The sequence below is a fragment of the Typha latifolia genome, chromosome 4 (genome assembly GCF_019914945.1).
Source record: "Typha latifolia isolate L0001 chromosome 4, TyphaL0001v2, whole genome shotgun sequence".
Classification (NCBI taxonomy): domain Eukaryota; kingdom Viridiplantae; phylum Streptophyta; class Magnoliopsida; order Poales; family Typhaceae; genus Typha; species Typha latifolia.
This window is the reverse complement of record NC_133089.1, coordinates 13,529,897-13,545,468: the sequence shown is the minus strand read 5'-3', so window position 1 is coordinate 13,545,468 and position 15,572 is coordinate 13,529,897. Positions and strand designations below refer to the sequence as shown.

The 15,572-nt window shown below is 34.4% G+C and overlaps 1 protein-coding gene across 2 annotated transcripts in view; it reads left to right on the top strand.

Moving 5' to 3' along the window:
* The first annotated feature begins 2,606 nt into the window (after positions 1-2,606).
* Positions 2,607-15,572, top strand: part of LOC140787679 (agamous-like MADS-box protein MADS2) — a 33,541-nt gene continuing 20,575 nt past the window's right edge. Inside the window, exons 1-2 of one of the 2 annotated variants that reach the window (XM_073136739.1) lie at positions 2,607-2,976; positions 15,335-15,413. In XM_073136739.1, coding sequence (XP_072992840.1) covers positions 2,792-2,976; positions 15,335-15,413 — 264 coding nt within the window. In that variant the 5' untranslated portion in view covers positions 2,607-2,791. The remainder of the gene's footprint in view (positions 2,977-15,334; positions 15,414-15,572) is intronic. The other variant, XM_073136740.1, reaches the window with a different exon arrangement.

The following is a 15,572-nucleotide window of genomic DNA, read 5'->3' as shown; positions in this document are numbered from 1 at the left end:
ACAATATAATGAGACTAATTCCCATTATTTTATGTATAAGTAGGCCTGGGAGATTTGGTACAAATTTCTTTTATATTCGGAGAGAAACAAAATCTTTATATGACTGGAAGTAGTCAAGATTGGCAAGTCATATACATGAAGAGTGCATCTAACAAAACATCCTCGCATGCATGAAAGAGAGAAAGAAAGAAAGAAAAAAATGATGTAATTTATGAGGTATGATTCCGTTTCTTTCACGTACCATTCAAAGTAACGGATATAACTGAAACCTGAGGAGGAGGCCGTCAACCACCGACCGGCTACCCTTACGATAGAAAAAGGATATCGACCTTCATCTGGGCATGTTCACGCTGTCGGAGATCGATCGTCATGGTCGGCGTGTAGAGAGAGAGAGAGAGAGAGAGAGAGAGAGAGAGAGAGGAAATGGCATATATATGATAAGACTTGAGAGGGACATAATGGCGAAGGAGGACTTATCTTCCAACTAAGCCTAGCTATCTCCATAAAGGTACAGTAGACTCTTTAGCTACGATTTATTGATCACCCAAAGGCCAAAGGCCAAGGCCAATGGAGAGTTTGAGTCATTCCTACTCTCAAGTACTCAACCAAACAAGATAACCTTTTTGCCACTACTTACTTATTAGAGATTCCAACTGCATGCTAGCTATCAACCATCATCACATATTGATATGTATTATATATAATAACCTAACAGGAACCTCATAATTAGTCACCAAGATGTATGCATGATGTTGCTTCCGATAATTAAGAACTTTAGATCTATAAGAATACACCCACGTTTTAACGAATAACTTTTGCACAGAGTCAAACACTACGTATATTTGTCATTCAAACAATAACCATACGAGGTCAATTGACTTTAAAAGAGCAGAGACTACAAAATGGGTTTTAAAAAAAGAAAATATTAATTTTCTATAGACCATATCATCATCCTGTGCTCATAGAAAAAGGAGGAGGCATAAATGAAAACTGATGCCATGAATGACCAGAGAGAAAGTAACCCCTCATGCATGCATCGCATCGCATCACCTCCAATTGTTCAACTTCATCTCATGCAAAGTCATACCAAGGAATTAAATACACTTAAACTAAGTCACATTAATAATAATAATAATAATAACTTTTTAAATGATCCTATCTATTATAAACTAATAAAGAATCTAATAATTTACGAGCTAATTAGTCTGATGCCATGATCCATCCGAGGGGAAAACTGCGAAGTTAGCAGTCGCAATCGCACGTAAAATCTCCCACCCGACGACCACGGACGTGTCATGATCCTAATATATAACTATATATATATATATAAAATAAAAGATTAAATCCCAAATTTAATTGGCCAATTGCGTAGTTCCACTAAAATCTAGGGGCATTTACGAGACCGGAAATATCCCCTCCCTGCCTCTGTAGCATCGACACGCGTCGTCCCCAGCCTGTCTCCGTGCCTAAAGTTTTGGAGCCCTAACTTTATTAATTCCAACCCTGACGTTTGCACTATTTTAATTCCATACCTCCCCGCCCGGTCCCCCACCCCCCCCCCCAGCGCAGAGCGATAGGGACAAAGTTTTGCACATTTTGCACATTACCGCCTGAGTTTAAAACTTATTGCAGGTCCTCCTCCTTTTAACACATTTGTAGATCAGCTCCTCCTGCAGTCTGACACGAGTTATCAATCAGTTTAATCTTGTCATAAAGTTACAAGTCCTGCCTAGTGTTATCATGGAGTTATATTATAGGTATGAACTTTTGCAATATATATACATTAATAATAAAATATGCATCGAATATTAAAAAAAATAAAATGTATACTTAGTTTTTATATGCTAAATTGAAAAAGTAAATATACTTAAATTATTAAATCTCATATTATGGTTGTATATAGTATAAAAGTTATTTAACTCATTTGATAATCAGGTCGAAGCATGATAAAATTCTACTTCTTTTTACCTAAAATACCCTTCTCATTTGTGCTTTTTTTCCTCCAAAAATATATATAACTACTTAACTTTTGTGTAAAATTATAGGAGGTCGGCTCAATGTAAAAGGAGCAAAAGTTAGGGGGCAATATGGAGAAAGGGCCTTAGAATAGATTGAATTAAAGGGTCTGTTTTACATAATTGCCACTAATTTTTTTTTAAATATCTTAATAACTATTACATTTTTTAAATATCAGAACCATCACTAGATTTTTATTTATTCATTTTAATTATCATTACAACTTGTTTTTAATAGAATATTTCTAATAGATTATTATTAAAGTTAATAAACATATATGAGTAAACTAAAATATTCGTTCTAATAATTTTTGTCCAATAGTACTAGATACAATATTAGATAGCTTTTAAATTATTTTAAATAATTTATGCAAGAGAAAGGGTCTTTTTCAAATTTAAGTTATATTAATACAATTTTTGAAAGAGCATAATAGTTTTTCTTATAGTGGCAATTATGATATTTTTAATGAATGTAGTGCCAAATATAATATTTAAAAAAATTTCGGTGGCAATTATATAAAAATCTCTAAATTAAAAGTAGAGGGAGGAAGATGTAAAAACGAAAAGGAGCGGGGTGAGAAAGGACAAGCCAAAGGTGATAGAAAAAGCTCCAAGAGTGGACAAAGAAACAAAGAGCCGGAGAACCAAAGAACACTAGAGAGAGAGAGAGAGAGAGAGAACTAGAGAGAGAAAGAAGAAGAGAGAAGAGAGAAGAGAGAAGAGAGGGGGGAGAGAGAGAGAGAGAGAGAGAGAGAGAGAGAGAGAGGGAGAGAGAGATGGGGAGAGGAAGGGTGGAGCTGAAGCGGATCGAGAACAAGATAAACCGGCAGGTGACCTTCTCGAAGCGCCGCAACGGCTTACTCAAGAAGGCGTACGAGCTGTCGGTGCTGTGCGATGCCGAGGTGGCGCTCATCATCTTCTCCAACCGCGGCCGCCTCTTCGAGTTCTGCAGCAGCTCCAGGTGCGCAAGTTTCCCCTCACCACTATCCCCCAACCCCAACCCCAACCCCATCGACCGAAACCCTACCCTAAAAGAGGAATCTTTCAACGATTTCCTCCCCCGGATCCGTCTCTTGGTTCATAACTCGTTCTTTCTTCTTTTGAGGGTTTTTTGATCGATCGATCTAGGAAAGAAACGAAAGCCTTTGGCCACTAAATCCTGGGATTGCTTCTTTAAAATTTTCTTTTAGGAGTAAAGTAGACTAGAGTAGAGAAGCTTTGCTTTGATGAGCTAGTACAACCATGGCGCTTATAGACTCACGTACGTGTACTGTTCCATTGAGCTCTCTACTTTTTTTTTTCCCTTACTTTAAAATTCGAAGATAGAGATGATTTGATGGGTTTCCTTTCTTTTCATTTCCTTGCTTTAATTATAACGAGATTGTAGCCTCCGGTATAAAAAAATCTATTTTTCCAGTCCTTTCCAGTACTTCACAATGAGAACTTTTTTCTAGGTTAAGCTTACGTTTAATTAACACTGCTTATACTCTTCTACCTATCTCGTTAGCGCTAGCTGTTATTAATATAGGTAAGAGGATCTCTTCGTTCTGTCCATTTCCACGTCTTTTTTTTGCCCTTTCTTTCGTTATCTCTTTTGTGCTAATGTATCAAAAGATCATAACCTAGACGAGCTTCTCAAGCAAATTATTACACGAAAACGAATTAGTTTAGGTATAATGGAAGCCAAGATCTTATATATATACATATTTTATGTAGATGAAAACCAGTATTGCGAACTAATAATAACAGAAATAAATGAGTCACCTTTTCGATGATATTTGCTCGAGATGCATAAATTATTCCAGTGTTTATGCTTCTCTTCGATCCTGTAGATTCTCGATTCTTTGTGGTTAATACGAGTTTCATGTCCCACAAGTACTAGGGGTTTGAATTAATTGTCTTTCTTGGTTAATTACATGGTGTAGCTGGAATTCAGTCAGTAGCAACTCGTGAGTTTTGAATCCTAAGCTACGCTATCATCAATAGCCACAGAGTTGTCGGTCTTTAATAAACGTTACGATTTAATTAGGACCTGATTAAATAATTTCATATCTTGCTTATTTTACATCAAATATAAATTTTATTTTTATTCTTTTGGTATCAAGCCTCTATCCTAGATTAGTATCATCTTTGCTGCAGTGCCTGCACTTTTATCTCATGTCTTTTCCTTTCTGTTTGCTAGCATGCTTCAGATACCAGATTTGCTGTGTTCTTCATGATCTTGTCTAAACTTTTTGAGAACCTCTTTATATTTACTAAGATTTTGGCATAATTTAAAAAAAAAATCAGGTTTAAGATTCTCTAATATTTTCCAAATTTAGATTTCAAATTCTGTACTCATTCCTTGAAGTATGTAGCTTGGGGAAAATGGCGATATTAGCACACTTCAAAGTTTAAATAACAATTCTGATATCATTTCTTGCAAAATGCCTGCTTTATCGCTTATTATGTATGGGTGAATTCCAGGTCATTTTTGTCACAATTGCACTATGCTTTGCATGGGATTGGTTGTTACATCCTTGTTGCATCTTTACTTCAAAAATTATGTTTCAGATCCACATTAGTTGATGTCTCAGACAATGTATGACCAAGAGAATAGCAGTAGGCTAAGTTAGTTTATATATGTACAGCTAGTTGCCCTAGTTTGACTACTATAGTTTTTTTAATTGCTATGAGTAAATGAACAAACAATACTTTTGAACTGTCAGTAAGGTAGGATTCAATTAAGAATTCAAATAGGGTGGTTATATGGAAAGGTTTCAAAAAGGTAGAAGCCAAGTACTACAATGTGCAAACTCAAGAAAGAAGATATCAACTACTTACCATCTTATACTCTTATATTGTCTTATTAAAACCCTAACGACATGGTGATTGTCTGCAGAGTCAACTTTACCTACCTCCTTGGCCTTAGTCTAGTTCTCTTCTGGAAATACCATACCAAACTAATTAAAAACCGAATTGCGACTCTAGTTACCTCTCAGCTAGCTCCTCCTATATTGGGGCTGTTTCAAGATTGTACAGTTTCCAAAAATGTTAATGTGCTGGTAAGGCACCATTGTCCGCTATTTATCTAATGGTTGGACTACTCGTTTATCTAAAGCAATACACATACAAAAGAATCGACGCTAAATCTTATGTGCCAACTCCCTTATTAAATCATATTATGTTTAATATGATTCTGTTCTTTTGATTCATAAAACTAAATCATTGAGGTGAATTAGGTATCATAAATCATCGGTTTTATTGCTTATTGCTGTAATTCAGGGAATTAAAGTGCTCATACTAATTGTGACTAAAACCGAAGCTCTAAAATCTTGATAAACAAGTTCTTTAGTACTTCTTAAAGTAGAGAAATCTAGTAAGTAAAAGGTAAATATTTCTTACTAATAAACCTGAGAAAACTAAATTACGTTTTTCTCATGATATGATATACTTTTTGTGAAAATATTATGCAGGCAAATATGCAGCGCCATTTGATTGGGATAATTTTGCCTTTTTCACAAAGGATCAGTTGAGCTGCTTAAAAGTTGGCAAACATATAGTGCTTGTCAGCTATAATTATGTGCTAATTATACAACAATATAGTCATCTTGATCGAGATCTAGATGCATCTGACATCTGGGCAAACACTTTATATGCTCAAGCTGATTTTAACTTCATTGTGCAGTCCTAGTCATGCACATTAATAGCCTATTGACACAAGAAGAATGTGTTACATTAGATGACCACCTTCAAGCTTGGATATATATTGGTGTGGTTATCAGGATAATGTGTTCAGTACTAAGAAAATATGCCGTGAATACAGGTTCATAAAAAAAGATGTTAGCAAACAAACGCTATAAGATTATAACATTGAGGTATTCCTCCTAGAACTTCAAAGCTTAGTCAAGGCAAATGTTGTGTTTGGATACCTTCAAAAAGTTACCAGGATAGACTAACATATATAAGTATAGCTTTAACTTTTTCATTAATACCAGTGTTTCTTTTCTTTGTTAAGTTTGTGATCTGGAAAAAATTGGAACACTTAATACTTGCTAAATTCCTAAAGCTACTCTATTAATTTCTTTTCAAATTAATTTCTTGTAAAGCTTCTCATTAACTCCTCCCTTCCTAACTTTCGCAAGAGCATACAAGCCAACTGTCTACAACTTTCATGACCAATTTATGATTACCACAACAATGTTATTATAATTATGTGGCTTAGAACGCTTGGTTAAGTGTCTATTGTTATCCATTAGGTTGAGAATGTATACCATTTTGCAAAAGAATCTTTGAACATATTTATTCTTAAGTTGTAGTAATTGAGGACGCTTTGTTCTCTTGATACTTAATGCAAGATGAAGTGGATAGAAACTATAAACTTTCTTATTTCACTTGCTTAACATTATATAAGATAAGACTACATATATATAGTGGTGGTTTACATGACTCTTAGTTATATTATACGACTCTTAGTTATACTATGTGACTCTTGGATATACTACATAACTCTTTGATTTCCAACATCTAAAGAATTCAAAATGTTACTTTAATTTAAAGGTATAGAGAAGACTAAGAGTCATCGCAAAACCAAATCACCGATATTAACTTATTCTTGAATTCTACACTAATTAATTAATCTAATTGACTAGTCAAATGGGCTAGCTTAATATTCTAACATTCTCCTCTTAAGTTAGACCATTTCCACTTTGAGCTTCAATTCAATTTGGTGAAGATATTCATCTTGCGAGCTTTAGTGAATATGTCTGCTAATTGATCTTTAATCTTACAATACTTGATCTCGATTTCATCATCTTTGACCAAATCTCAAATGGAATGATACCTAACTCGAATATGCTTGCTTCTACTATGGAAGACCGGGTTCTTTATGAGTGCAATTGTTGATTTGTTATCACAAAATAAATTTATGCCTTATAGATGCTTGAGTTTTTCTAAAATCTACTTTAGCCGTAATACTTGACAACTTGCTAATGACAAGAAAATGTATTCCGCTTTTATAGTAGAGAGAACGACAACATTTTTCTTCTTTGAAGACCATGGGATTGCAGTGGAGTTGACACTAAAACATAGTTGGAAGTACTCTTGCTATTGTCAGCGCTTTCACCTCGATTACTATCACAATAGCTAGCTAAATATGAATTTTTAGTACTTTTGTAAGTAATACCTTCATCCAAGGTACCACTAATATATCTTAAATTTTTTCCAATATTCCAATGACATCTTCTTAGTGTTTTCATGAATCTACTAAAAAAACTAATATAGTACAAAATATATGGGCTTATGCTTATTAAGTATATAAGACTACTAATAAGACTTTTATAAACAGCAACATCAACAAGCTTATCATCACCTTGATTGCTTAATTTCAAGCCAACATATATAGGTGTGCTTATAGGTGAAGCACCATTCATTCATAATATTTTTAAGAGATCCATTGTATACTTATTTCATGAGATAAAACTTTTTATTCTTTTTTGTTTAACTTCAATGACAAGAAGGAAATGTAGAAGTCTCATGCCGTCATGTTAAGTTCATGCATCATATTTTTCTTGAAAGCTTCAAAATAATTTGAACTATTGTCGATGAAGATCAAATCATGTCACTATGTGTACCTTCTTTGATGCAAAGAGTATGCTCAATCGGACACCTCTTGAATTCATTCTTAAAAAAAAATCCATCGATGTGATTGTACCATGCCCTTGGTATTGTTTTAAGCCACACAAAGCTTTCTTCAACTTGCATACTTTATGTTTTTCACCTTTTTTTCACATAGCATAGAGGTTGATTAGTATAGACTTCCTCTTCAAGAACACTATTTAGAAATGCCGAGTGGACATCCATTTAATGCATTTTTTCATCTATTTTGAGCCACCAAAGTCAAAACTATATGAATAGTCTCAAGTCGAACAATAGGAGCAAAGACTTCATCGCAGTTGAAGCTATACTTTTGATTGTAGCCTTTCGCTATCAATCGGGCCTTGTGCTTCTCAACTTCACTTTTTTCATTCAACTTGGTCTTATATATTCATTTAACACCTATTGGTTTGTGCCCGATAAGAAGATCTACATGACTCGAGTATCATACTTTGTGATTGACTCAATTTCTTGATCCATAGCATGCCTCCATTTTTGTTAGTCTGAAGCTCCCTCAAAAGTGAGAGGATCTTCATCAATAAATAGTACAAAGTTGTTCATATTTTTATATGATACTTTGCTTGCATAGATATCTTTAATACTCATCGTCTTCCTAGGTGGAGACCTTGATGATGACGACGTTTGAGACAATGTGGAAGAAAAAGATGAAGACGTAGGTGGACTCCTTCCTTCTTGTCTAAGATCATCACCTTGACTTTCTTCCTCACCTACAAGAATAGCAAATTCTTTTTTCTCCTTTCCATCCCACCTCCAAAATTCTCATTTATTAAATTTTACATCTCTACTCACAATAACTTTCTTGGTAAGGAGATTAAAAAGTTTATAGGCTTAGGATATTTCACTATAGCCTATAAGAATACATTTTTCACATTTGTCATCCAATTTCTTTCTCTTTTCATTGGGCACATACACATAGACAATGATTCCAAAAACCCTGAAGTGAGCGACACAAGATTCGTGTCCAAATTGAGCTTCTTGAAATGTCATATTATACAAACTTTTGGAGGTTACACGATTCAAAGAATAGACCGCACATACAACCGCTTCGGCCCAAAATATATTAGACATACATTTAGCCTTTCACATACTTTTAGCCAGCTCCATAATAATCCAGCTCTTCCTTTTCGCCACCCGATTATTGTAATATATAGCAGGTAGTAATTTGATGTTTATGCCATGCTTTTTGAAAAAAAAATCTTGTGAATTATATTCACTTCATTGGTCAGAATGCAAGGTTTTCAAGGTACATTCATTTTGCTTTTAAGACCTTGAATAAGCTCAAGTGCTTTAGATGACCTCTAAGCTTTTCCACTTGGAAAAGAATCCCAATGATACTTTCTAAGTACACATCCTTCACATACTTGATCATGTTGATGAATATTTGGCATGCCTCGTACCATTTTTTTTTTTTACACATGTAAGAAAGAGAGCTAAAACTCAAATAATCATACCGGAGATGCCAAACTTCACTTTGCAGCTTGAAGGAAAATATCTTGTTTGGTATCATTATCACTTTGGATATAAGAATATTGCCTTTTCTCTTTGATCCCACATGTGTCTTTTTTGAAGATAAGATCATGATTCTTGGAAAGAAGCTGTCAACACTCAAAAAGATTTTGCTTAAGGTTTAGAATATAGAAGGCATTAGTAATGCATTTGACACATTACTTTATTTTGACAAGAATGTCACAACTTTCTTTGATTGGTAGCTTGGTGTCATTCCCGATGCAAACTACACTTTTAGTAAATTCATCCAAAGTGACAAAAGTGTCTTTGTTCTCTATCATGTGGTTAGTACAACCATTATCAATATATTAAATATCATTAATAACATCTTCTCGTAAATTACAAACAATAAAAAGATAATGATTCTCCTTCTTTTGAAGAAATTATTTAGCACAGTTTGCATCTTTATTTTTCTCTTTGGCAATCATTTTCTACACATTCTTTTTATGTGGCCATATTTGCCACAATAATGACATTGGTCGTCTGCATATCGTCCTCTATCTCTACCTTTAGTTAAAGCAGATGAGAATGCATTGTTATTTTATTTTCTTCGCCTCTTTAGCTATTGCTTCCATATCTCCCGCGACCAAAATGCCATCCTCCTCTTTCTCTAGAATCTCTTCTCAGTGAAACTTGAGATTGAAATGCTTGCTCTAGGAGAGGATAATCAAGTTGATTCATGCGATGTTCATGAGATTGGAATGATCTTAATAAACTTTCAATAGAGAGAGTAGATAAGTCTTTAGATTCTTTAATAGTAACAACAACATGCTTATACTTTCTAGTTAAAACTTATAAGAATTTTTTCAACTATTCTTTGGTCGGAAATTTTCTCACTATTAGTTTTCAATTGATTGATGATAGAGATTACTCGATTGAAGTAGTCTTCAATTACTTTAGAGTCCTTCATATGAAAAGTATCAAATTCACTTTAAAGAGTTTGAAATCGTATCATCTTCACATTCTCCTCTCCTTTATATGATACTTTGAGTGTATCCCACACTATTTATCGTCGACATGGTCGAGATTCATTCAAAGATTGTCTTGTCCACTGCTTGATAAATGAATGACAACACCTTCTTGTCATTCTTGCGAGTTTTCTTCAACTCATTGAGTTATTGTGATGTAAGTGTGGTCAAATTCTTTGGCTCAGCGTAGTTATTCTCTACAATATTCTATAGATCTTGAGATCCATAGAGAACCTTCATTTAAATATTCCATTAGTTATAATTCTTCTCAGTGAAGCGAGGAAGTTGGGGTTGAAACAAGCTATTAAAAACCATTGTACTTCAAGGAAAACTAACTTTGATACCACTTTGTTAGGAGAATGTGATAGAAAACAGAATAGAAGAAGATTGTTCTCTAATAGAAGATAAAGTAGATAAAAATTTAGGACATTTCCACTTAAACCTCTTGAACCATTTTCAGCATACACTCCTAATTTTTTTACCACATACACCTTATAATCCAAAAAGTTTTTTTTTGGTTTAAAGGTCCATATAGTTACTTTTTTTTTCTTAGTTCAAGGGGGCCTTAGTTTAGGGGATATATGTGGGTCATAAAAATATTCACGAAGTGTATGTGTAAAATAATAATAATTCGGGGGTCTAAGTGAAATTATCTTTTTACTTTAAACTTTCTTATTCCACTTGATTAATTTGCTTATCATTACATAAGATAAGATCGCATATATATAATGGTTCACATGACTGTTGAATATACTACATAACTTTTTGATTACCAACATCTAGATAATAAAAAATGTTACTTTAATGTAAAAGTATAAAGAAAGGTAAGAGTCACCTCAAGAACCAAAGCACCAATATTAAGTTATTCTTAAATTCTACATTAGCTAGTTAATCTTGTCATGATTCAGAGCATGAAATCTCTATCAGAAGGTTAATCCCTTCCAGCATGCTCGAATGAGAGCATATAGTGGAAAGGCTTCTCTATGTCACCATCCTCGAAGGGACATTGAGTTCCAACGAGATATAAACATCAAGTTAGACATTCCTAAGTTTGAGGGAAGGATACAACCAGATGACTTCATAGAGTGGCTTCATGGTGTGGAGTGAGTCTTTGAGTACAAGGACTTGTCAAAGCACAACAAGGTGAAGATTTTAGCTATCAAACTAAAGAAGCTGGCCTCCATTTGATGGGAACAACTCAAACTTTGGTGAGATCGTGAAGGTAAGCTAAGCATTGCTACTTGGGAGAATATGAAGAAAGAAGTCAAGAAAATTCTTACTAGATACTTATCTCCGAGATTCATATTCACAAATTCTATCAATTCACACAAGAGAGTCTATTTGTGGAGGATTACAAAAAGGAGTTTGATAATCTCATAATGTGGTATGGTGTGGTGTCATGGAATCGGAAGAACAAACTATAGTTTGCTATCTCGATAAGCTGCAAACAGATGGACAAATGAAGGTTGTCAATCGTGGTAAAATCTTTTACGAAGTTTAGTGGGCAAAAATATTCACTAATGGGATATTTCTTTGCCTCAAGCGACATTTGACATTCTAGCCAAACAACCGATTCAAGTCTATTTCAAGTAGTTTATAGGTGAAATTCAATTAGCTTGTTAATCTTGACTCCTCTACCTATTTCTCATTTTTATAGTGTCGAGGCCAACAAACAAACCATGTATATCCATAAGATTAGGGCTGTCAAAATTAACGAGTTGCTCATGCTCAACTCGGTTGCGACGGCTCAAGCTCGGCTCGTAATGGGTTGAGCCAAGCCTAAATAAAAAATTGGGCTCAAAATTTAATTTCGAGATGAACTTGAGCCAAAGCTGGCTCGCTTAGGCTCGGCTAGATAAGCTCAAAATTGTATATATATATATATATATATCTTAATCTACTCCTTTACTCTCCATTCGACACATGGCTAAGAGTATAAAACCCTTTTAAATGCTTAAACCTCCTTTTACTCTTGATATGACCGACCTAGCCTCCATTTTATTTTTCCTACACACCATTACTCCTCTCTCCTATCAATCACTAATTCACATTTTCCAAACATCGCTAACTCTTCAAATAACCAACCGTTCAAAAAAATAAAAATAAAATTAGAAATATTCTTCTTTCTTTTGGTGGTGATCGATCAGTCTTCCTCTCCCTCTTTCGTCGGCCTCCTCCATTGACAAGCGCAGTCATCGCCTCCTCCTCCTCCTGCTCCTTCGGCAAGCTAGCGTCCCCCCTAGTATCACTGCCTCATCCTCTCCTCTAACCAAGCTCGGGCTTGGCTCGTGCTCGGTCTGGCTCGAGTTAAGCCGAGCCGAGCCTAAATATTAAATTACAACTTGAAACTAATTTCGAACCGAGCCTAAGCTAGAGCCAGCTCGCTCAGGCTCAGCTCGTTTACAACCTTACATAGGACGCATGAGCAAGTCGATGGCCATATCAGTAAACATAATAAAAAATATATCAATGAATTGCTAATAAACATAAAATACCGACAACATTAAGGAAGGAGATTTGGTGTGGATTTATGTTCACAGAGAATCCTTCCCACCCGAACAACATGGCAAGCTCAAACTTAGGGCGGATGGTCCATTCAAAGTCACCAACCTTCCAGGAGATCACAATGTGTCAACCAATTTCAACGTCGTTGACCTCTCACCCTATCATGAAGAAAACCATGGAACTTGAGAACAAGTTCTCTTCGATCGAAGGAGAATGACACCCGAGTGTCGAAGGCCAAGAACTATGCACATAAGAGCTTTTCAAGTCTTTACATTCGTAGTCATTTTTTCAGTTTTGACTCTTTGAGTAGCCATGCAATTGGGGTGGTTAGTGAGAAACATGATAGGACTTATAATGGACTCTTAAAAATTTTTGTTGTTATTTGGGAATAGAGAAAATCAAATAACTTTCTCTAGGGAATGATGTAAATTAGTGGGATGAGCAATATGTAAGTATTTAGGAAAAAATTTGGAACTCATGCATGGTAGTGGAAAGTTATTGTATGCATGGGAGAGTTGCTCCAAAGATTCCTATTTTTATCCGATACATTATCTAATGAATGAGCCTACTTTGAGTTATTAAACAAATATTTTGAGAGAAATGATTTCTTCTTGTTTTGCTCCTATTCCTTTGGTGGATTCGAGTGAAGAAGAGTGTGCTCGAGTCCGATGTAGTGGATTCTATGGAGGTGCGAGTATTTATCCAACTGCATATGTGTTAGCTCTTCTCGTCTCTGATCATTTCGGTATCAATATGTTTCAAATATTCTTGAGAGATTTATTTATGCGGTACAAAGTGTTTGGAGAGGATCATCAACTCAAATACACAATTTTAGTCCATTTCATCCACAGATCAATTAAGTTAGTTAAAAATTAGGGTAACTTGATTTTACTTAATTTATGGTTTATAGGGTGAAGTTAATAACATGACCTCAGATTCAGAAGAGTTGGCTTTCTTTGGTAGTGCTTCAGTATAAGTTCGGTAAACAGAAGAGAAAAAAGAAACTAATCTCAAGAAACTTATAAATTTACTACCGTGGTTATAACTCATAAGAACTTATGCTTGGGTTCATGCTGCTTTTCTGAGGACTTATCTAGCCTTTTTATTATACCTACTGAAAAAGGGGTTGGGCAAGTAGAGAAGAATGAAGCTGTGACACTAAAGAGAAGAAATAGCCATGTGACTGCTTTTATGTGTGTTTAAATCAATTGTCATGTGGCTTACCCTTATAGGTGCCTCTCCTAATATGTATTCCATGTACTCATTTCTTATATTATACCAGAATACCTGAAACTCTAATATGTGACCCCAGTAATTGTGGTCTAAACTGAGATCAAGGAATGCCTATGATTATAAAATTGAGCTCATCTTCCAAACCGTATTTTCATGTGAGTGTTTAGTATGAAGTATAAATATATCTGAATAGTTTAGAAAGAGCGACTAAGGGTGGATATTATTTCAAACATTAACAGAGATGAAGGTATTTAAATTAAAGTCTTCTGTAATTCTGAATCAATATATTAGATTTGAATCTAATTGATAAAAATATTGAATTTGATTTTTATGTATATCATATTATATAAGAGGTTTGTATGGGTTGGAGATGGAGGTTTGATGTACCCTCTTATCATTTCGAATCAGATAGGATGGATTTGAATTTAATTTAAATTTATCATTAATATAGGACATATTTGAATTTGATAGGATAGATTTGACTCTAATATCTTATTGAATGGATATCTTTTAAATTTAAACGAAGAAAGGCGGTGTGTTTTGGACTCTACTGGCAAAAATCATAGTTATTGGTTCCTAGTAATAGATTGGCTTCTTTTTCATTTGATCCTCTCTTGTGGACTATACATAGCTTCTTTCATGATAAAGTCTGTAGGAGAAATATTTCATTTTCTGTTGATCTAAGAGATTTACTATAATACAAAAAATTGTTTTGGAAATGATCTTAAAAGATCAACCAGACAAAGCCAAGCCTTGATTCGACAGGAGAAATAAACGATAGATCACTTGAGACTAGTTTGACCATATCAAGATGGTATGCGTAAGGTTTAGGAATAAGATCTATCAAACTTGCATGTGAATCCCCAGTTTAACATTCTGAAAACCATAGCAGCCACTATATACTGCACGTTTAGATTTTATACTTCAAACTTCTTCCTCTACATTCGGATCAGCTGCCGAAGGATTAAGGGGCGACCATTTTCTCTTCAAACATGTTTGCTAGATTCCTTTCGTATTCATGGCTAAGTTTTATACAGTGTTCACCCTAACCTGCGTTAACAGTAAATTGTTTTCAAATTTAAGCTCAAGTGAAGTAAGCATATGCATATTACAGATTCAATTCTTCCTAATTTTGTATCATGATTCTATCTGACTCATGGAACTTATGAGCTTAAATTCCAATCTTATCGTCTGATATTGAGACAGTATATTTAATTGTAATCAGTATATTTTCCTCGTTTGCTTCCTTATAATTTGAATATGCTGGGAATTACTGTGATAAAATTCCAAATTTCAGCAATATTCATGTACTTTCAGTACAGTCATTCATCATGATTTCTAATATATATCATTCATGATCTTAGTTAACTATGATATAATTTTTTGATAATGCAAAAAAGTTGCTCTATATATCATTTCACATATTCATAGACTTCTATTTCTTCATTACAGCATGTTCAAGACACTGGAGAGGTACCAAAAGTGCAGCTATACCTCATCTGAAGCAACAGCTCCATCGAAGGAGACCGATGTAAACTATCTTGATCGTAATATCTATCTAGACATGCAAATATATATATATATATATATATATATATATATATATATATATATTCCTATTTATCCTTCTTTACTTTGTGTGACTACAACCAATTAATTGAGTTCTTCTTAAAAAAAAAGTCTGTTCTGC